The 23,860-nt window shown below is 38.0% G+C and overlaps 3 protein-coding genes across 4 annotated transcripts; all 3 read right to left on the bottom strand.

Annotated features, from left to right (window-relative positions):
* Positions 1 to 153: 153 nt before the first annotated feature.
* On the bottom strand, positions 154 to 3,236 carry LOC110770007 (scarecrow-like protein 34). Its single transcript, XM_021974080.2, has one exon. It carries the CDS (start codon positions 2,831 to 2,833, stop codon positions 425 to 427), a length of 2,409 nt encoding a protein of 802 aa, XP_021829772.1. The 5' UTR covers positions 2,834 to 3,236; the 3' UTR covers positions 154 to 424.
* A 3,159-nt stretch (positions 3,237 to 6,395) lies between these two features.
* LOC110770008 (scarecrow-like protein 14) lies at positions 6,396 to 9,337 on the bottom strand. Its single transcript, XM_021974081.2, has one exon. The coding sequence runs from the start codon at positions 8,986 to 8,988 to the stop codon at positions 6,805 to 6,807; it is 2,184 nt and encodes a 727-aa protein (XP_021829773.1). The 5' UTR covers positions 8,989 to 9,337; the 3' UTR covers positions 6,396 to 6,804.
* A 4,751-nt stretch (positions 9,338 to 14,088) lies between these two features.
* On the bottom strand, positions 14,089 to 19,647 carry LOC110770009 (telomeric repeat binding protein 1). 2 transcript variants are annotated; one of them, XM_021974082.2, is made up of 10 exons: positions 19,330 to 19,647; positions 17,956 to 18,151; positions 17,018 to 17,876; positions 16,718 to 16,921; positions 16,549 to 16,611; positions 16,384 to 16,463; positions 15,935 to 16,176; positions 15,394 to 15,693; positions 15,150 to 15,213; positions 14,089 to 14,635 (listed from the first exon to the last, which is right to left on the bottom strand). In XM_021974082.2, exons 2-10 carry the CDS (start codon positions 18,034 to 18,036, stop codon positions 14,468 to 14,470), a joined length of 2,061 nt encoding a protein of 686 aa, XP_021829774.1. In that variant the 5' UTR covers positions 18,037 to 18,151; positions 19,330 to 19,647; the 3' UTR covers positions 14,089 to 14,467. The 2 variants fall into 2 exon arrangements, with proteins under 2 accessions (XP_021829774.1, XP_021829775.1); XM_021974083.2 differs by lacking the exon at positions 19,330 to 19,647 and having other exon boundaries at positions 17,048 to 17,876; positions 17,956 to 18,066.
* Positions 19,648 to 23,860: the final 4,213 nt, after the last annotated feature.

Genomic DNA, 23,860 nt, shown 5'->3' with positions numbered 1-23,860 from the left:
AGATAGTCAGAGAGTCAGTAGCTTTGGAAGTAAATTCAGAAATTCTGGAAGTAATTTTATGCAATAGCACAATAAAGTAGAGATGCTATTCATACCCAAAAAAAAAAAACTATGAGCAACACAACAGAAAACTTGAGAACAAAACAACTGATCAATAGAAGACAAATGAACATGCAATATATAATGAATTCCGTAATGCCACTTCTTGAAACATCTGATACAACAAACACAAGACTTCGCAAAAGACTGTACAAGATTCAGAATGAAAATTTCCCCCTATTACAACTACTGATGGAAAGCAAATCAAGAAAGGCGGAATTTCATTTGATTACAAATCCAACAAGAAAGGCGGAATGTCATTTTATCAGACACCCTTGCATCACAATTCTCAAAGAAATTCAAACAGGCATGCTTTACAAGATTCCTATGCTGGAACCCAACAAGAAGAAGCATAGACAATTCGACCCTTCCATCCTTGAAGCATCCAATCACTGTCTTGATCAATTACAAAATCTTTGTGGTACCATGCCTTCACCTTACCCTTAAAGATCTTCAGCAGATCTTGGTCCAATGGCAGCGGCCGCAAACCAGCCCTTGTACAACGAACCTGCCACTGCTTGTATGTCTCAGGCCTCTCAACCCTTTCTAAGCCCTCACATGCTATTGCATTCATAGCCTCCCGGCCATAGAACTCTCTCTCAAACATCAACCTCTCTTCATTGTCACGGGCTATATTAATATCAAACGCATCATACAGGGCAGAGAAGTGGAAGAGAGCCTCCCGAAATCGAGTGACAAAGAAAGGGGCATTGTAGGAACCATTGACAATGGTATGGACAAAAATATCTGGTTTCATCCTTCTGATTAGTTTTAGAACGGAATCCCTTGGACAGTTCACTTCAACTGTGTCTTCAAGTAGGTTCTTGAACCGTAACATACAATTCACAGCAAGTACCTCATTCCTTTCAGTCTTGAGATCCTCTAGTTTGATAGATTCCCAATTCTGTGATGCTATGGCATTATACTCAAAAGGTACATTAAAACGCTCACAATATTTCGCCAGGCGGCGTCCAGTCTCTTCAATCCAATCTGCTGGACGAAACCCAGGTTCGGGAATCTCTATCCCCGTTATGCGTAGCTTGGGAGGTCCACCAGGTCTCTTCGAAAGATGCTGGATAAGGATTGGCCACTGAAAACCATAGAGGATACCAAAATCCACAATATGAAGGGTTGTTGCTTTCTCAGCCATCTTCAAAATCATCTTGTTTTTGAAGAAAATTGATATTTTCTTGAAAGGGCAAGCTGAAAGATGAACTTGGTAAGCTTTCAAAGTATCAACCACTGCTGTCCTTTTGGAAGCAAGGGAAGCATAAAAAATCTGTGTTCCAGTGCCAGTACCAGCCATACGAGCCTCTAGAGCATTTGCAAAAAAGTGAGCCACCCTTTGAGATCCATCGCCATTAGGAGAAGAGTGCTGCCTAACCTGCTTTAGTAGTTCACTAGTGGTCCTAAAATCATTGCTAGACACAGCCTGTGCACATAAAATCAGGAGATTCCTTAAATCGACAGTTTCCTTCTTCTTTCCCTGTTTCTTAGCACGAGCTTTCCCACCATTACCATTAGACTCTTGTGGATGTCCATTTGGCTGCAAAGCCTGGCTTGCTTCATTCTGAAAAGCAACATTGTCACATGGAGACTCATTATTTCCTCCAGTGCAAAGCAACACCTTGTCGAACATCTCAGATAATTCACTCTCTTGTATATAAACTGCAGACTGCTTGCTACTCCTCTCTTCTTCAGGGGCAACATCTCCCCGCTCATGATTCTTCCTTCCCCTTGACCCATTAGGTGAGTTCTTCCTCTCACTCTTTTCCTTCTTGACAATAACTGTCGGAGCATGTCGTTTCACTTCTGGATACGTTGTGTTGCTTTCCAGATTAATAATCAACTGATTATCTTTTGGAAGGAACTTACTAGCTTCCTCTAACCCTCTATTGAACTGCAAGATAGATTCACTATCTGTAAATATATTCTGAGCCAGAAACTCATTTACAGAAGAGCCCTGCAGTGCATTGTCAACATGCAGCTCGTCTCCAAAACTAGTCAGGTCGTTTGTCGGAGGAACAGACAACTGTGAATTGGGATGTGAATTAAACTGGAAAGTGTGGTCATTGGGAAGGGAAGTTTGTGACAAAAAGGGTTTTTGGTCTACCGGATATCCAAGCCATGGAGGATCAACCGAGTTGCTAGTACCAGGACTAGCACTACTATTACTACCACTACAATCACTACAGTTTCCAGAAAAATTACCATCGGGACTCTCAACATTTTGATCAATATAAAGGGGTTGCTGATTAGGTGAAGAAGGGTACTTTTGACCAAGGGCATCATAGAACGATTTCTCAGTCACACGAAGACCCAATGGATCATAGAACATGCAGGGTTTTTTCTCTATGTTCTCTTCCATAAGAATCTGATTTATGAACTTGAAAACAGTTTCAGAGAAGTCAGTGTCATCAGAGGAAGAGTCTCCTCCGGGGCTCACAGTAGTCATGGGAGGAGCAAATGAGTCTCCATCTGGACTCAAACTAGTATATGGAACAAATGACTCTCCATCTGAGCTCACACTAATTGAAGGAACAAAATTACCAGGTTCTAAATCAGGTGATGGAAGTGAAAAATGATTATCCAAAAAGTTAAGATCCGGAGAGAGCTGGTTAAATTGGTATTCATTTGTGAGATTTGGGAATTGAGTTGAATTGGGTAAGAAGGGATGGGCATCAATATTGAAACCATTCGTGTAATCAGGGACTCCATTGATAGTTGGATCCATAATCACAAGGAAACTCTTAACTCTAAAAAGTCTAAACCCCTCTTAAACTTAAAAACACCACCAAAAAAGAAAGGGAGTGATGAAAATTCAAGCTAAAATCTCAGACACAACATGAGAAGGAAAGAATTAAACAAAGTAGATTGAAGAAGCTCAAAAACCCATCAGATTTTTGCTCAGGAAGAAGCAAAGGGTTTTAAGTTCAAGCTACAAGATTAAGCAAAGAACGAACCTTTACTGAAAAGGAAGACAAAGAAGTTGAAGAGAGGGGGTGTAGCGTACCTTGAAGAAGAGCGTAGAGATTTGGTTTGGGACTGAAAAGGGACAACCTTGGGGAAAACTAGACCTTGGAGGGGGAGTTTTGTGCCTTATATAATAAGCAAGGCAGAGAGAGAGTCACGAACTTTCTGGGAACGCCGCTTTATGAGATGAAATGGGACTTGGGCATGTGTCAGTCAGGGAGTCCTGAGGTTCTTTTGTTACCGGGTAAACCAATCTGCTGTCTGCCATCTGGTCTTGCACGTGTTTGACTATGCAACCGTCGATTTTGTCCCATTCTTTCTCTGTTACATTTTCATCTTTTCTTTTCATACGTAATGATACAGATGAAGAAAAACGAAAAAGAATTACAATCTGTCGACAACGGCGTCCAGCCATAGTGGGAAACCCCCTTTTCTCTTAGTTGATAAGGCTATAATTTGTTTTTTTTTATTTAAAAAGAGTGATGTTAACCGAATCTTAAAATTAACTGAATACATGTTATTATTAAATTATTTATTAAATTACTAATGTTATAAAATAATTAAAATATATATATTGAATTGTAAAATAAATATAATATTTTAATAAATACACCCTACTCTCAGAATATTCAACACACAACCTTATTATTCCCAATAGCACTGAACATACATTAATTAACAGGTACTCCAAGGATTCAGCACAGGGGAAAAGCTTGTAAATATGGAACTGTTTTGGTGCCATCCTCCTTGCTCTTGCTTGTATCTTGTTGGTTGTTTTGAGAGTCTTCCACAGCTGAGTGGTCGTTTGATGTTGCCGTGCCATGCTCCTTGATTACGTCTCCATCTGCAGGATTTTCCTCAGCTATGTTTTTCACCACAATAGTAAAGCTGCTCGATTTTGGTTCTTTGCTTTGCTAAATTCTTAACGGATTTTCAAATAAAAGTAAGTTTAATGATCGTTATTGGGACAGTAAATTGAAAATTGTTAACTAACTTTAGAGGAATTTTTTTATTATTAATAACTTAATTTCGATGGATTAGTGTTGTGTGATAGAGTTTATTAAGGTGTATCAGGGGTATTTTTGGTAGTTAAGTAGGGTGTACTTAGTTAATTTTACATTTTAATTTAAATATTAGGGTGTATTCAGTTAATTTTAAGATTCGTTTAATAACACCCAAAAGAATTTACAATTAGTCAATCAATACATCTTAAATAATCATATATAAAAAATTTACATCTTGAATAATATCGAGCGATTTTTCAAATTAAGTACAAGAGTCACGAATATGAAGAACAAAAACCATGCAATGATCAATTATGTTAGTATGGTTTTCATATCATGGTAATCGGGCTCATTGAGAAAATTTACCCGGTCTTGCTCCGCCAAAGATGATTTAGTAGAAATCAAACCTAAATTATGAAACTGATGAGCATTTAGTTTAGTGACAATCCATGTTCATTTTGGGTGTAACACTTGAACAAATCTTCCAGACTCCAGACACCCGGAGAGGCTGAGGTTGACTTTCACGCAGTTGAAGAATATCCAACATGAGATTTTTGATTTCAGGTTGGGACGACTTTGCCAAATTGACAAGGTCAAACAAGCTCAAGTCTACCGGGCATCTGAAAGCCACCGGTTGCTCAACATAACTTGAGAACCAAGCCTCTTATCTCTAAAAGTCCATGGGGATGTGGTTGGTATTCTTGAAGAGCAAGAATCTAATAGTCCACTTAATTAAGTAATCAATTTTCTTAAATAACATTAAAATTAGTGATCAGTGTGAGCTAATCAAGTGGAAAACAGAGCTGGATCAATAATACAAAACAGTGGGGGTCCACATCATGCATTGATTAACGTTGCCACTAATTATTTTAAGATAAGAAAAAACAGATTTCGCTTCTTTACCCATCTATCTGCTCATGTTTTGGTTTGGGCCACAAGAATTTGATCAGAATTCGTGCCACCTGATTCCTTTTTTATTCACAAATGTGGTTTTTATTTGTTCCTTCTTCAGCCAGTAACACTAATAGAATAGCATGGTGGACCGGAAACCTCGGAAGTTATGAGCACGTCTGGATTGGATGTACCGTCACATAATTGAAAGTTTAATATTGTTCCAGAGTCAATTCGTATTAGGTTTTGTCTGGTAAAGTTTCTATACGTTCATGTCTAAATTAATTCTTGCCTTACATAACGTGCCAAATGTAATTGGCTTCTCTCTTTGTCTTAGCATTACTCGACTTTTAACTGAAATCGCATATTGAGAATCTGATAATATTTTTAATGATTTTGGGTTGAATAATAAAACTAAAGATGTATAAAATATTCCTTTTTGTTGAAATGAGGTTTATTAGTGTCCTCTTGGATTTTCTTTATTTAGGCTAGTTTAGTTTAGTACTACTTAAGGGAAAAGAAAAGATTCAATTAATTTGGTATCTCGTGTGAACTGTGAAGTGATTGGACCTCAAGACAACTTGCAATTTGAAAACAAGAGAGAGGGGACCGCAAGCATTCTAGACGTTCTTGTTTCTTCTCACTGTCACTTTCACTCTCTCGCATTCAAGCACGCGCATTTCAAAAGTATCCCTCTCCCCATCGTTATCTCTTTCACTTATTTCTCAATGCAAACCATGATTAATTAACAAATAGCACAAAATTATTGTGTTAATGACAAATACATTGAACACCGTTCAAACCTTCTCACTAGCATATTTCCTATCAGTTGTCCAGACGCGTCCAAGAACGACTAACATTCATTCAACGCTAGAGTGAGCAGTGGATGCTAGGATAACTCTTATGTCAGAGTCCTTATTGACGGGCATAGGATCTTTGGGAGGGCGGTCTGCGCCTCTTTGTTTTGTTATTGCATTGCTCTGTTTGTATGCAGTCGGGTTGCTTTATTTATCAGAGCTATTCTGCTCAGCCACGTTGTTGGGCTGTGTTGTATCTGTTTTTTCCTATAAAATCTTTCTGTCTTTTAGAAAAGGTTTGTTAGACTATTTTGATGAGATGACCTATTGAGATTATCTCATCATTTTAGTCTGCGTGCAGTGCAGTCCAAAATATGCAGATTTTCTGCTCTGCTGTTCATATACCAGTCAACTTTCTTGGAAAGTTCAAAGGCCTGCGTTCATCATAACTTTCTCTATGTGCCTGAAAGAGAAAGGAGCTGACGGATACAAATTACATTGGTCATCACCTAATCTCTCTTTCCCTTTTATTTTCAAATTTTGTCCTCTTTTTCTCTTTTCAAGTTGATGAAGCTGGCATTGCAAAAAGTAAAAGTTGTGTTCAGACTTCAGTCGAAGGAAAGTTTCAACATGAAAAGAAAACTAGAAAGTTCAACATTACAATAGTTCATGAACCATCTTTCTAATAGAGTTATGGCAATGCAAGATCATTGCATCAACCTTTTTTTTTTTCATCGACTACATATAAGCTTACATAGGAGGCGCCTGCTGATCTACCCCAAATGGTCTATATACAGTGGAGGATTCTGACTCCAGGCAAGTCCAGGTGAAACTAACAGACTAGAAATTACGAAAACCTAGCCAGCACAATGTCACCTAGACAGTGGTGGTGCAAAATGCAATACTATCTACCTATCTAAATAGAACTACAGCAGTTAATTTCCGGTTGTCCAAGCTCCCAAACATACATGGTTACATTTAAGGTTGGACAGTACTGGTACCTGCCTATTTGTGTATGTCAGTTCTAACAAACATGCATTTCAAGTCCTAGATGGTACCCAACAGGAGGAACCGTAGATAATCCTGCCCTTCCATCCTTGCAGCATCCAGTTACCGTCTTCATCAACCACAAAATCACGGTGGTACCCCAGTTTCACTTTCGTCCTTAATTTGTTCATGAGTTCACGGTCCAATGGCAGCTGTTTGAACCCAGCCCTCATGTTCCGAACCTGCCACTGCTTATATGTCTCAGGCCTCACAACTCTCTCAGAACCCTCGCAAGCTATTGTGTTCACAACCTCACGTCCAAGGAACTCTTCCTCAAACATCAATCTCATCGGATCTTCACGAGGTAAATTGGTATCAGACATATCAAACATTGCAGAGAAGTGGAACAGTGCCTCCCTGAAGCGTGTGACGAAGAAGGGGGCATGGTAGGATCCGTTAATAATGCTATGGACAAAAATATCGGGATTCATCCTCCTAATTAAATTTAGAACAGCATCCCTTGGACTATTAACCGCAACTGTCTCATCAAGTAGGTTCTTAAACCGGAACAGACAATTCACAGCAACCACTTCATCTCTTGTAACTTTGAGTTCCTCAATTTGGATGGTTTCCCATTTCTTTGCTATGGCAGTGTACTCAAAAGGAACATTATGTCGCTCACAATACTTTGCTAACCGATGCCCTGTCTCTTGGACTCTTTCTTCAGGCCGAAAACCACTTTGGGGAAGCTCTATTCCAGTAATGCGTAGCTTTGGAGGCCCCCCAGCTCTTCTTGAGAGGCAATGGATGAGAGCAGGCCATTGAAAACCATAAAGGATGCCGAAATCTATAATATGAAGTGCTTCTGCATTCTCAGCTAATTTCGAAATCATATGATTTGCAAAGATTATCGCAACCTTCGTGAAGGGGCAGGCTGCAATATAAGTTTGGTAAGCCTTCAGCATATCAGCAGCTGACGTTCTTTTAGAAGATAGAGCAGTATATATCTGAGTTCCAGTGCCAGCCAACCGTGCTTCAAGGCCATTTGCAAAGCAATGGGCCAACCTCTGAGAGCCATCACCAAATGGGGAAGAGTGCTGCCTAATCTGCTTTAGTAGCTCATTAGCAGTCCTACGATCATCAGCAGAAACAGCTTGCGCACATAAGATCAGAAGAGTCCTTAAGTCAACCACTTCCTTCTTATCGCCCTTTTTCTTGGCACGAGTCTTCCCATTTCCAGTTCCAACATGCAGGGCCTTGTTTGCTTCATCGTGACATATTTCTTCACCTCCACACAAAAAAGGCTCTGCTTTCCCCCCACCACAGAGCAGCACCTTATCAAAAATCTCTGATAGCTCAGCCTCCGTATCCTCCAGATAAACCGCAGATTGCTTGTTGCTCCTCCCATCCTCCAAATCTGTATCCTCCCTCTCATGACTTTTCTTTCCTCTTGAACTTGTAGCCAAAAGCTCGATATCATCCTTCTCGGTCTTAACCACCACATCTTCAGCCTTTCCACTTGCCACTGTATAGGGCTTGTTGTTCTCTATATCAACAATCAACTGACCTCTAGGAAGAAACTTACTGGCCTCCTCTACCCCTCTGTTAAATTGCAAAACCAATTCACTCTCACTAAACAAATTAGAAACCATAAGCTCACTCATGTAAGAACCCACCAACCCATTCGACGACAATTGAGACCTAGGTTTTGAAGTGGACTGGAAAACAAAGTTATCAGGAATTGGGGTTTCCAATATAGAGGGCTTATTCTCAATAACATCAGCATTACTCCACCGAGAATCGACCGAATGGCTAGTACTAGAACTAGAACTGTTAATGGCACTAAAGTCACTGAAAGTTACAGAAAAAGGACAATCTGGGCTCTCAATATTAAGAGGGTGTTGGTCTGGGGAAGGTGGGTACTTTTCACCAAGAACCTCATAAAGAGATTTCTCAGCGGCTTGGACAGCCAAAGGGTCATGGAACATACAAGGTTTTGTCACCATGTCCTCCTCCATAAGCACCTGGTTTATGTACTTGAGCACGCTATCAGAGTAATCACTGTCATCTCCCTCAGGGCTCAAGCTCGGTGACAGAGCAGAGTTACGGGGATTTTGGTCCAAAAAGCTAAGATCTACAAAAGGGTCACTACTTGGGTACTCACTGAAATTGGGTGAAAGGGTCTGGTCACCAGAACTGAGACTTGAACTGGGTAATTGAGAAAAACCCGGATCCATGGTATTGAAATTCAGAATATTGAAGAAACCCAATTGGATTATGGTGAAAATTGAGGAAATAAAGACTGAAACTTCGGGAATTTGAGTTGAAGAATCTGTTTACCTGGGAAAGAATAGAGAAACCCTATTCCATTATTTGGTCGAGGTCTTGCGCAGCAGACATGGGTTTGGAGAGAGAGACGAAGACCAAAGCAAGCAGAGTATGCAGAGAGGTTGTGGAAGTCAAAAGCGGGAGCTGATAAGCAACGACACACTGCGTGGTTTCATGGCATTTTTTCCCAGAGATCACGCAGCTCGGCCAATTAGTAGGCTGTGCAAGTGTTAGAAGTTGGCCAATGATTTTTAACCCAAGCACCTCTCCTTTTGTACTTTATTTTTTAAGATGCCAAATTAAAAATAAATAAATAAGAGAATAATGAGTGATAGTGATGATGGCCAATGACATTTATCAAGTTTTTTTTTTTTTTTAAAAAAAAAAAAAAATCTAATTCAGGATATTTTTCTAATTCAAGTGGCCAATTCATTCTTAAGTGGATATTGGAATTATTTCAATTTTTATTTTTTTCTATATTTTTTTTTTTTGGTGAAAACCAAGGTATCCCCCGCGCGATTGCAGGGACTAACCCTCGAGGTACTGTCGGGCGCAAAGCGGGGACCTCTCCCAACAAAGTCTGCTCTATTCGCAAGCGCCTAGGATCGAACTCAGGACCTCTTGTTTAAAGGATCCAAGCCCCTTCCACTTGGACCAACTCCTGTTGGTATTTTTTTCTATATTTACTAACACATAAGTATTAGTATTTTAAAATTTATGCGATTTTTACGTTAAAATTTATAATCCAATATCCTAAAAAATCATGAATTAAATTGATCATGGAGTAGTTGATCTCATTTTCATTCATCTCTTTTAACTTCTATGATTTATGACTTCCTCCACTCCTAATAACTAAACATGCTAAATGTCAATATACCAAATAGCCGAGTTTAAGTTAATTGAATTTGAATGAATTTACATTATGTTGGTTAAATATTGGATAATCAAACCATATAGCAAGCTGCATATGTTTTTTCTTTCACAATCAGATTTATTTAACACGACGTGAGCATGCACATCATCTAATGAAATCCTCACAGATTTTTTGTGATCAAATCATACTAAGTACCTTTTTTTTTCCTAGATCTCCTAGATCCGGCTTGGCATGTGCTAACATGTTTAAATTGACCGAATCTAATTTGATTTTGCCTAGTTGATTTACTCCATGGTTTTCTTTTCCATCTTCAAGATTTGACTCTATTTTTTTAAAATTCGACCATCCAAATCTTGGATTGTTCATATTTTAGTCCTATGACCTAGTAATAAATGTGTTTCGAAGGCAAAAAAATCTAGCTCAAACACTTTTTTTTTATAATATAAGTAATAATCTAAACTATAAAGGGAGGGAGATTTCTCACACAAACATTACTAACGTGTCGTGAGATTCGAACCTGAAACCACTAACCACTTATTCTAGATAGAAGCTTATAGAACATCAGATTTTAAAAAGAAATAATGAAAATGACTTTTAGGTACCCCGTGACTGTGAACTGTGACTTTTTCCAAGTAAACTACCAGGAAACATCCCTACTAGCCCGAGTTTTCAAAACATATCTTCATCTCTATATATGCTTATCTATTCCAAATTTACTTGCCCGACAAGTATTATTATGGGAGATTCACTTACTTGACCTTAATGGATCGAGCTTAGTCTTCTGTTGGGTAATTAAGTTTTCTTGTTTGGTTGAATAATATTTTAATCATTCAACTTAGCAATTAAGCTTTCTCTCTGTTGTTGGTCTCTTTTTCTTTATAAATATATATATATATATATATATATATATATATATATATATATGTATATGTATTGATTCAAGATTCAAACTTCAAAGCTAGCTATAGGCTATAGCTGAGGAGATGGTTCAAAATTAGGAAACAAAATAATTGTTGATACGGTCAAGGAGAAGAGAATCTTGAAGATAATTTCGTCCCATGTGCAGTGTGCACCAGAAGCAATGTTATAGTGTTATATCAATAAGCACATGCATGACTAACATCAACATCAAATCAACAATAAAATGCATGCATCAAAAAATACAAATTATACAATCTCATTATGTCATGGTGGGTTGGGTTAGGTTGCATTTCCATTTCCCCTTTTTTTCCTCAAACGTGAAATGATGATCATAAAAATGAGACATGTATGACAGTTTAAGGATAAGGGGACAGTAACTCTTCCTTCCTGCAAAATCACGATTTGACAATAATTCATCAAAAACACAAAATAGAAAACTTCTACACGCATATCAAATAAATAAGTCATACTAAATTAATTCGTGCTCGATGCATATCCCAAATAAATTTGACATACCACCCCTATGTTTTTTGAAGGACAATGCAGGCCAAAAATGAATTGCATGGTCCTCATTTTCAACTCCCCACCTTTAAATTTTATCGTCTAGTTTCTTGTCTTGGACTGCTTTTATGAGAATCAATCCTGATTTAAAATGGAAATAATATCCATACACCCTTCTTCTTGTCTCCCTCCAATTCCCAAAAGCAGATTCAAACAATATCTAGACCCCACTACTTGTATTTATCCATTGAATGTAATCAAGTTTTGAGTCATTGGTGTCACCATTAGTCTTTGTCTTTTCTCAGCTCAGTGATATTCTGGGACCTCATCATTTTCTAGTCTAAAATTTCTTTCTTTATTTCCTCCCCTAGGTTTTGATTTTTCTTTCTCTTTTTACTTTTACTTTTTTTTATATTTATTTAAAGGTTTCTAGCACTTGTTAATTGCTATTCCTTTTATATTGTAACGTGGAAAAACTTTTACAATTCCTTGTCTTATCCTAATTTTCGATTCTATGTATTATATCGCTTTCGCTTTAAATTAAGCACGAGGATAAAACTTTTTTCTAATCCGTGCGACAATAATTCCTCTCATTCTTTTCTTTAGTCAAATTATAATATCACATTGTTATCTTGTTGACATTATACCTAAATTTATTTTTCTTTTCTTAAACAACAAGTAAATTAAAAGCTAGGTCTTTTCTGTGACAAAATATGACCTAGAAATGAGTACCAACGGAAAGGGTCCAAATGTCGTTGTGGTATTTGTTAAACTATTGGCTCCAAATATGTTGAACTTGACCCATTCTCTTGGGCTTTTATTGGTCAATATATTTCCTTGGGCTTGATAATTTTGTCCACAAGGTCAAAAAGGTCTTAACTCTTATTATATTATAAGTTATGGTTGGATTAGGCTACTAGATCTTGGGAGTAAAGTCCAGACCAAGAAAAAAAGAAGTTGGATTAAAGTCAACCCAGCCTATATCATGCACAAGGCAGGCCATGGTCCTTAGCTATACTTAGGCTCAAATCTATAAGCCCCTCAACTCAAGTAATTGTTTTTTACTCAGAATATGGACGTAGCATATTAAAAAGTATATATAATAGATATAATCTTGATCTAGATTTTCAATTTTTTTCTACCAAAAATATTTAATTTGCCACATAAATTATTGTGACATTTTCCCTTAAAACGTAAGAAAAATCAAAACAAAAAAGTAAAAAATCATGGTCAATTGGTCTCTCTAACCATATCAATCAAATTGATTTTCACATAAATACTGAGATATCTAAGTCATACGAGTAAAAACATCTATTCATTCATTGATAATAAAAAAAAGAAACGAGCGCAGTTTTCGTGTAGCTAGCGTCCATGATGGTGACCTACCCCAAAAGCGGCCGTGCACGAGAGGCAATTGAGACCGGGCACATTTTTCTCTCGAATTTATTTTATTTTTCAACTTCAAGAAAGAACGAAGAAAAATGAAAATTATTATTAGCCATTTATAGTAAGGATAGTTTCATAGGTTTAAATAGGAAATGACGAGAGAGACAGCCCATTTATTAGTAGCCACCGAAACCTCTTTCAGCTATATTATTATTATCCAATGGTGTCCCGTTTTCAATGAAGACGCTCTGAATTAGAGGAAAGGGATTGATCGATAGGTATGGGCATGGACTGTGGACGTAACAATGACAATGTTTGTGGTGGAAGGGGACCATATTTTCCCAATGTTTTTGAGTGAAATATGAACGAATGAATGAATGAAGAAACTTCAACAATCCAAACTTGATCTTGAAAGGCCTCTCTCGACTCAATTATTAACATGGCATTGGCATATATTATGTTAGGCAAAGCATATTCTCATATTCTTCTCCCTGTGCTGCTTTGCTTTTGCCCAATCTGTTAACTTGTTATTCTATCTTTAGCTTTTCTAAGAAAATAGACACCACCCATGTCTATTTGCTGAGAGGAGAAAACATAAAATAAACGACAAGAAAGCTGCCAACAGTTTAATAAAAGCGATACCGGGGATGTGGGGAATAGAGCACATAACATCAAGTGATTGATTTGATGCTTTAATCACTTGAACTATAAGTTATTTACAAACCCGTAACGTTTTGGTTATGTTTTTTAAATGGTGTGGATTGGAAGAAACCCTCGTTAATCAATCCTACCCTGAAATAATAATAGAAAAGAATTCCTAATAAATCAAATCAAGATTAACCTGGTCGGCAAAGTGGATTGAAAGAAACCCTCATGATGCAAAAAGTAGTTTCAAATTAAAAATTGAAGACTTTTAATCATTGTTCTTCCGCATAGATAAGCAAACTCCAATCTCAAGCCTATAATATTCTACTTCCAATTGATTCCAATCTGACCGCCGCTGGAAGTCCCACAATGACAACCAATGAGGTAATGCCATCTATAATATAATATTATACATGTGGATCTAATTCTGATTCCATAAGAATTCTAAGGGCATATTGGTCCATTCGCATTGACTGAATAACATGGTTTACAGCAGGAAAAGAAAAAGAGCAGACACCATATTTATACTATTCACAGTAAAATTTTGAATTGATGAAGGCCAAGTTGACCTTCGGATGATATTATCTATTGATAAGCAAAATAGAAAATTACAAGAATTGCATTGGCATTAATGCTAAATTTAACTAATGGAACATTACATTAAAGAAAAATAAAAAAGAGCTGCACAACGACCACCAGCTTCAATTTCCCTCTATCTTCTTCTTCAACCACCCAAAACATACAGAATGAAAAAAAAAAAGATCAGGAAACACCAACAACTACTTTGGGTTTCAAAAGAATTCTGTCAGCAATCTCTCTTCTTATTCAGTCAACCATTTACAGGGGCCAGCCTCCCCAAGCAGGGAAAGTACCATGGCCGAGAGCGACAGACTAATATTACATAAACTTTCTTCAACTTGTGCTTCTTGTCATACTTTTTACATCATTAACAAAGATACAAAAAGAAGAAAAAAAAAAAATCAGACATCTAAACATACCCCCTCTAAAAACCAATAAATCTATTTTTGTTCAACATGTGACCGCCTTTTTCGAGCTCTATTTCAGACGAGAAGGCAAGTCTCGGGCTGTTTGAGCTGTTGTTTGGCTTGCTGCTGGGACCAGTATGCATGGGCTGCTAGGACCCTGTCCAAGAGCTCTTGGGGGACAGGCTCTCCCCTCCTTTGTTGAGGAGATATTCTTGCCGTGTGTACGAGTGTTTTCCACTTATCCTATACACCCCAAGAAAACAACACCATCAACAACCAAACCCACATCACATGCCTCACTTTTTAAGCCCACAAACAGAAAACACAAAAGGCAATATAGCAGCAAAAGTTATGAAGATAAGGCAACAGTGGGCACTATTGTATTGTGAAACATGTTGAAGGGTTAGATTTAGAAGAAGCGTGTAAGGTTAGAATATAAGAGATTCCTTGAGACAGTTGTATATAACAAATAAAGTTACGCAGACCAACAAAGCTATAAAGACTGTCTAATCATTTGCCTCTGTTACAAGCAACCAATTTGACAGACAGATCAAAGTAAGTACGCTTGTGGGCCTTAACTATAAAAAGGACTTTCAAATGAGGAAACAAGCAAACAATTACGTGAAAGTAAAACATCCTGTGAAATTCAAATTTGAAAAACTTTACCACCACTAGTTCTACAGGAATTCAATTAGGTAACAAATAAAACAATAAACCCAATTGCACTTGATTTATCATTGCCAAATAGACTCCTTACCTTCAAATCCACATATGTTCGATGCTTAGCATTATCAAAAGCTCGTAGTTTAACATCACGCCACCTGTAAATAACAAAAACTTTTAAAAACTCCACATTGCAGTTAAAGGGGCTGTTTCCTCACCCACAAGGCAAGGCAGATGGGCCTAATAAAAGGTTGGTTTAACTGAGCAAGTCACGGTGGACCAAATAAAACTTTCAAAAATGCAAAATCAAAAGTTATGCTCATAGATCATTAAAGTACCTTCCAGTGCCAAGTTTCTCAACTGCTTGGACAAGTGCTTCCACTTCAGCAACAGAGAATGGTCGACGGATTCGGCGCTGCCCAATATCAAACCGCTTTGATTTCCTGTGCCCAGGAACCACAGCTAGTGCCTCTACACTCATATCTGGCACAGCAACCAGGGCTTTAGAATCTGTTGTGCTTTTCTCAGCAGACATATCAGTTGGAGAGGGTGCTGAATCATGATCGCTTTCGATGAAGTTCCCTAAACTGGCCGGATGAGGCTCAGGTGAGGCTTCACTGGTAGGACCGGATGGATACCTGGTGCAAAATCATTATGAGCTCAATGGAAATCAACTTTCTAGTCTTGCTCTGAAAGCCAACCAAGGAGACTGAGCTGGCATAACAACTATATCAGACTAACATGCATAATCCAGTTCTTACATTATTAAATCTTCAATGAAAGCATTCTAGGACTCACAAATTTTTCAAAAATAAAATAAAAAGGAGCTTGGAAAAGAAGAAGCATCACCATACATATTCAACTAGTATAATGCATTACCTTGTTAAAGGCTGAAGTACATCGCAAGGAAGCATACAGGGAGAATCCCCAGAACATAGAGGTGGAGGGGTTTGGGAAGAGTTAGGCTCCAAGGTAAATCCCAAGGAATCTAGCTGGTTATCTTGAGAAATTCCTGTCTGCAGTAAAGTTTTATTGTCGTCTCTCACTTTCTTTCCCTGAAGAAGTACACCAACACATAATCCACCTCCAAGTACTGCTGTCACTGCGTCCATAACCGTCTTCTGCAGAGCAATCACACATTATCAGAATCCAAACTAAGACCGTGTGAAAGGTGAGTAAGACGGACTGTTTCAGGTAAATTGCAACAGCTTGCTTTGAGGAAGACAAAATATGATCGCTCATGTATATGCATACTCATTTACACCGACACAGTATACTTCATAGCTGAAAATGAGGGAAAAGCACAATCAAAAGAAGTCCCAAAGTACCTTCAATGACCCAACAGTTGCAGTGTCCGGGATCTCTATGAATAGCTCCGGCACCCTAAAAGACTTGATCCTGAGCTTCACTGAGTAAAAGGAACCTCTTGGAATGTTAGACACCAATCAAGTAAAAATTGTACATATTAATCACTCTGTCAAAGTTTCCCATACCATGAGAACTCCTTGATTGGAATGAAGAGTGTTGAACTGCTAGCGAAGAAGATTTCATAGCGGCTGCATAATTTTTTCAAACTGCTTAGTTAAAAACTGAAGTGCATACATCTCAAAACACTTGAGATGATCAAATTCAGATTGAATAGCATGTGGTTTGGAAAATGACCTCCTTGCATCTTTGAACACGAAGCATCTCCAGTGATTCCCTTACCACGCGAGTCAAAGAAGCCCTCTCTACTAATACCTTCATCAATATTCAGAATTGCACTACGGTCAAAAAGCTTCCTCTTCTTAAAAGGAATATTCATTTGAGATCTTTGACGTTTGTAACAATTCTTCCTATTGTGGTAATTTGGTTTCTGATCCCTATCTGAAGATTCCACAAAGAAAAATGCTATTAGAAAACAGATCACCATAATTATGCAGCATTGCTAATAAAACTTTACATGAAGCTCGAGAAACTCACACATTCTTTTAGTACAAGGCAGCCACTTACAGGAATTAGAATGTATATCATCCTTCAACTTCGGAGCCACTTTCCAATATTTTGAAGCCAATATTTTCCTTATTCTTCGGTCTCCAATACGCGATGGCGCTGGCCTTGAATACTTTATTGAGGTAACAGGGTGAGTACACCCAGAGGAGTTTTCGTCATCATCTCTACTAACTACTTTTACATCATCCCGGCTAGTGGGGAAAGATCTCTGAGGAATATGGTCTACATACATAGGCACCTTGGTACTACTATCTGAACTAACTAGTGCAGGAGGTTCCCCTTCCCAGACCACTGGATCCTCTAAACCGCACATATCAGGCCCGGTACCAATTAGCACCTTCGCACTCTTATTGGTCTCATCTTTTACTAATGTTTTAACTTCACCATCTAACTTAAATTCACCAGCCTCCCTGCAGCCAGAAGAGCCTGCTTCTATTTTGCTAGTAAAACTTCCCGTCTCATTCTTGCATTTTCCACTCACCAACATATCAGAAGCAAACCTCTCCGAGCAATTGGAAGTTGTCATAACAGAACTTTCATTCTGATGAACAGGAGACTCCTTGGAGCATGAACTTTGATTCGGACCTTGTGAGATATGATCAGATACAGGGATTCTCCTATCACAGCTGCCTTGATCGCAAGGTTCTACTTTCAATGGTTTGTCACCATCCAGACAATTTTCCTTCGTACCTGCACGCTGATCTTTTGACGTATGACTGGAAGCCGGAGAACTCTCTCCCTCGAGCAATAACTTGCCAGCTATGGTGGCCAACAAGTCAAAGGCACCCATTGAATTGTCGTCAGCTCTCTTTCTAATTGCACCTCTCCTCTGGAAATCATTATGAAAATTAAGCATTTGGATCATAAACATAAAATGCAAATCACAAAGAGTCGCTGGATATATATACCCTTGCTGATCTGGTAGCTCGAGGAGTGGCAGGCACCTGATAGCCATTAAATCCGTAGTCCAACCTCTTCTGCAACACCATATCTCAAAAATCATACCACGATGATTACATAAACCACAAAGAACGAGGAACAATTCCTTTCAACAAATATACACTTCACCAGCTGCCAACTCTCAGAATCCAAGAATAAGAACTCCTGACAACAGATGAACGCAAGCAATTGTTGGATCACAGAAAATAAACTCAGATAATTGACTATGTCATCCAACATTTAGTGAGAAACACAAGTTCCCAAATATTCCTCATACCACACTTTGCACAGGAAAGATAAACCGTTCAATCACCAAATTGTTTATCGACGAAGGCAGTAACAGAAACATTATTAGCTAATAGCCATTGCATTTAGTTTCAAAGAAACCACAATTGGTCAGCAAAAACTCCCAAAACATACAACGAAATATCAGTCATAAATTCATGCCAGTAACTCCCATCAGATCCACATGATCTGACTACAAGAACATTAACATAGCAGCCCGGGAAAGAAGAAGGCACCCAACCCACGTCGCACCCAACCAAAAACTAACGGAAAAATAGAGACTTGATAACATGAAAGACCTTCTCCACAGTTTCTGTAAATTCGGACAGGAGTAGCAAAATTTTCCATTTTTGACGGAGTAAAACAGAAGCGGGAAAAAGGAAAAAGGAGAAAGGAAAATAAAAATAAAAATAAAAAAGGGCCTTAAACCACAGCAAAACCTTACATAAAAAACCCAAGATATAGATCTGAATAAAACTTCCGGCCATCAAAAAGGAAAATTGGGACCAACTGAGGCAATTTGATTATCAGGGAACTATCCAAAAAACTTGAAAATCAAGAGGTCTTAAACCCTCAGCCAAGATCGACCTTGCAAAACACATAATTCAGATTGTGTGTCCGCAACCGACAAAAATAAACAGAGAAACTTCATTTCTCGAAGTTTTGAGAGAATTTAAGATTTTTTGAACCAAAATTACGATGGAAATAATGAATTACCACCAGAACACCCAGATCGAATCCATTAAACCCAAACTTCGGAAACAAAACAGATCATCCATGACAATCAATGAAAAAAAATCAACCCAGGTTTTTTTTAAAGACCCAATTGATTGCTCAGAATTTACGAGCGGAAAAACCCATAATTTGGAGCATAAAAGGCTTTTGGGTTGAATTACACGTGAAAAAAACCCGAACAATTCTCTCCCCTTTCCCGCACTTTCTCATCAACCAAACGTACTGTTCAGGAAAGGCTCATCGAAACCGTAAAACCCACATCACATAAACGGAAGCTTTTGCAATTTTCACGAAACAAAACCACGAAAACACAACATGCTCACCTCTGCACAACGATTTGTCGCTTAAAGTTCAAAGCTTTACTTTACACCGAGAAATCAAATTCTGGAGAACTTTCAGGCGAATGCAAGATCGGTAATTGTCGGAGAATTCAAACAAGAATCTGGAATTTATCTTTCTATCACCACATCCACACTTTTTCCTCTCCCATTTTCTCCTATCCCATATTTTTCCAGGAATTTATTTAAAAAAAATTCTTTTGCTTCAAACAAAACCCATTTTCTCTCTCAGAAAACAAAAACCAAAAACTCGTCTTTCTCTCTCCCTCTGATCGCCAAAACCCTCTGAAAACCACCAACCATTGCTTAAACCCCCGGCTCTTATACCATTGACTCTGCTTACCGAACCTATCGGTAATTCCTGTGGGCTTACCGGCTATAGTAGGTGTGTGGAAACCACTAAAAGGACCGGTTCTTCGCGTTTGGGTGACCCACTTTCCAAGCGCCTAGTGATCGTGACACGTGGAGGGCTCTGGGATTATGTGGCTCCTTGTGGTCCGCCTGATCGAGAAAAACGTTGGGTCACGAAGACAACGAGTCTATGTTTTATATTTTTTTTGTGAGTTATAATTTTGGTAGGCATTCCGGGAAAAAAAATTTGGTTGCCATATATATGGGGTAATTTTTGGTCATCTCACATGAAATTTGAACAGATGGTGTTTGGTTACCAAGAAACAAGATACCAAATGGTATTAACAATTTACATGATTCTTCTTCTTCCTTTTTTTTTTTTTTTTTTCAAATGAGTTAACTACTTCCCAACTTGGGAATATTAACATTAATTGTGTGAAAAAGTGTAATTTCTTAAGTGAGCATTGTGGGAGATGAATGAAATCATTCAATTAAACCCTAACTTCAGTATCGAAAGGATTTTCGCAAGTAAATATCAAACATATTTTGTCAATTGTCAATTGCTTGTGTAACGGTAGATTGGTTCGATTGCGATTACGAATTTTTGATTGGTTTGAAACTCGTAAAAATATTCTCGATCATCGTAATAAACAGATCACGGGCAGTTTTGTGAGAGTGAATTTATTCAAAGTGGATTACATAATGACTAAGATATTCTTCGAATGTGTCAAGAATTGGATCACTTTACAGTGTAATGAAAAATATTCTAAGCTCTTTTAACATTGTGAGAAATAAATACCATTAAACTAAGAGCAAGTTGACGATAATAAAGAAGTATTATTATTTATTATTTTATGGTAGCTAATTTAATTGTGAAAATTGAGATAAATAAAACATGAATATTTGCCACCACAATCACAAGTCATTCTTGGCAGTAATGACGAAAAGTAGTTGACTGTAAAAGGGAGAAGAAAAGAAGAAGAAGAGGAAAAAGGTAGAATCAAGCAGTTACCCAGTTACGTATCGAACTTAAAAAATATTCACGCGGGGTAGACCGTAGACAAGTAGAGATCTAGTCGTCCAGGACACCTCCCATTATTTTATGCCTTGCTTCCTTCCCTCTCTCTCCTCAGCGTCACCCTCAGATCTAACTAAAATCAGTACTTTTTTCTAACACGGATCCGATCGTCCCGACGGGGGCAAACTCGTCACTTCACACGTACGTCAATTGTTAAGTTTACCTTAAACATTTTGTTGTATTCGTCCCAGCAGTTATCCCGATAAGCATGTTGAGCACCTTTTTCAGCGTTGCTCAAATTTAAATAAATAAATTAAATAAAACAGAAGAAAAATAATTTTTTATTTTATTTTATTTTATGTAACGTTTTGCTTTTTTGGTTTTTGGATTTAAGCGGGGGAGTGACGTAAGACGGAGATCGGAATCCGACGTGGCGAAAAAGGGAGGTCCTAATTGGTCGCTTTTTGGTGAGTGTTGTTATCTTTATCAGTAGAGGAGAAGGACGACAAGGAGCATGAGCATATGCAAATAAATTTTAAAATTTTCGAACCTGGTGGGGCACGCGGGTGGGATGTGACGGGGAGGAATCTCCGTTGGAGATAACGGGGGGACGTGAGCGGTGGTGGAGAGACGAGATAGCAAACGCCGTTTAATTCGGGGATAAAGGAGTGGTGGTCCCACTGCCACGTGTTTTTAATTTGTGGGAAAAGCAGTGGGGTAGTGGGGGTGGGGGCGAGTTTGAAGAAGTTTGACGATTGAGAAAGAGGTCGTTTGTGGAGTGGACACGTGTCGGGCGAGAAGAGCGGTTTGCCAGGCAGTGAAGAAGAACATGGAGAGAGAGGCTCGCTTGCTTGCTTGGGAACGTGGGGCTTATCGCTACACGTGGCGATGAGGGAGTGGCTGTCACTAACTCGAAGAGAGAAACAGGGGCTTCTATTTCCTCGCTCTTTGTTTAGAAAGTGGTAGTTACGCACACTAGGTGAAAGAGAGTTTGGTTGCAAAACTATAATGCTTCAAAGATTGTAGCTTTTTTCTTCCTTTTTAAAAAGTTTATAAAGGTGAAGAAGCAATGCCTCCAAACTCATTTCTCAAAATGTTAACTATATATATTTTTTTTTACCCGCAAAAATCCTCGATTGCACTATTATGTTATTCTTGTGTATCGTCTCATGCAACCTATCATGAGAAAATATAAATAGGAAGAGTGGATGATAAATTTGGGAATATTAGTCGTTGTGCCTCCATAGTAAATGACATCATCCATCCAAAATTTACTACATTAAAAAAAGTGAGCTTTAAAAGTGTTTCGGAAAATCTTGGTGGATAAATTAAGTAATATAATTTTGTTTTTCACATTGTAACAAGTGGTGATAAACTATGTTGAAGGAAGGAGCATTTTGTTGTGATAAAGAAAGACAATTGACATTAGAATGCAACATATCAAATGTTGCCCCCCGACCCCTACCCTTCCTCATCTGGCTGCAATCTACCTTTCCCCTCCCTTGTCTCCTTTTGCCCCTTATCCTCTCAGGATTATGGCAATGAAATCTGGCGGGGCCATGGTCTAATATATATATATTTTGTATATTTAAATTTGAATTATAAATTTTTTTTTTTTTTAAAAAAAAAAGGGTGATGATGGTTGATTGAGGATAAAGATAGCAAACGTGATAAGTTTGTGAGCAAGAAGGTTCTAAAACCCTTCCAACCATAAAAATTAGTTTGGACAACAAATAGGTTCAAAATAAGAAAACATTGGAGAGGTCATGCAAAGCAAGAAGCCTTACCTTCTAGCTAGCTGCAATGAATATGGTCCTTCCTTGTGTATAATTTTGTACTTTGCCTTGTGTACTTGTGTGGATATAGTCCCAATTGCAAAAGACAAATTTATCTGTTTAATATATATATTGATGGTCATGAATTCCAATTCAAGTGGCATGGAGATAGAGTGGATAAACATATACAGGATTCCCAATCATAGCAAGAAAAGGAGGAAACAAATACTCAATTTAAAATGAGTAAACATAATTTCATACTCGATCTCATAGATGCATATAGAATTCTATGGAATCCTAAGCAGCTGAAATTCTTAATCCGTACGTTAAAAGAATACTAATTGATGTTTATTGAATAATATAGGGAAACAGCTTTTTTGTTTTTTTGTTTGTGTGACTAATCTGCTGAATGAGGGATTATCAAGACATGTTTTTCACCAATAATTAGTGTTGATTTTATTGAATGATCATGACGTTTGGCTGGATGTTATGTCAACTACTTTATAATCCCACCAAATTTTTATGCAATTAATAATTAATGAAATAAACAAGAAAAAAAAGAAGTTGACATCTCAGATTTCAGTCCAAGTTTGGTGATATTTATAATCGTACGTTATGAACAAAGGAATATATTTATTGATGGTCAATCGAAACAAAACTATAAACCCCTCATAATTACAAAGAAAATATTTTGACTTGAATTTTAACACACTTAAACCGAACGCTAAACTTATTCTAATCTTTTAAGCTATTACCCGACTAAGTAATGACGTAATTAATGTTTGTCTTTTTCTTTTTCCTGTACATCTGTTGGAACAGGAAAGAAAGTACATGTTAATCCAGCTTTTGTGCTCTGAGAGTTCGAGTCACATGAGGGGTGGTGTAAAAGGCACATGACCAGTGAGATGGGGTTGGCTTTGGCAGGTGGCTAAGCTGCCTGGCCCATGCATGAGAGAGAGAGAGAGAGAGAGAGAGAGAGAGAGAGAGAGAGAGAGGGGGTTAAATAAAAATAAATGCAGCCCCAAGAAAGCTGGAAAAAGTGCAGCAATATGTAGATTATTCGATAAAATCTGTGGACAGCAAATAAATGTATGTATATGATTCCATCAAACCACAAGAAAACTAAGCGTCGGGAGATCTGTCTGTCTGTCTGCAGCAGCTACAACTTGCAAGAGAATTAACAGAACCAAACCCAACTCATGCATAGCAGTCTAATCTCATCTATACATGCATGGCATTGGCATATAATCATAATTTGGTAGCCCTTTTATTTTAAAACAAATGCCAACATTGTTCTCAGCCTTGTTCAACTGCTGCCAGCTGCTATTTTGATTGGATTTTGGATTTCCCAACAATGGGACCACAATTTGGT

The sequence above is a fragment of the Prunus avium genome, chromosome 6 (genome assembly GCF_965620075.1).
Source record: "Prunus avium chromosome 6, drPruAviu1.hap1.1, whole genome shotgun sequence".
In the NCBI taxonomy this organism is placed as follows: domain Eukaryota; kingdom Viridiplantae; phylum Streptophyta; class Magnoliopsida; order Rosales; family Rosaceae; genus Prunus; species Prunus avium.
The sequence above is the reverse complement of the archived record's forward strand: the minus strand, read 5'-3'. Positions and strand labels throughout refer to the sequence as shown.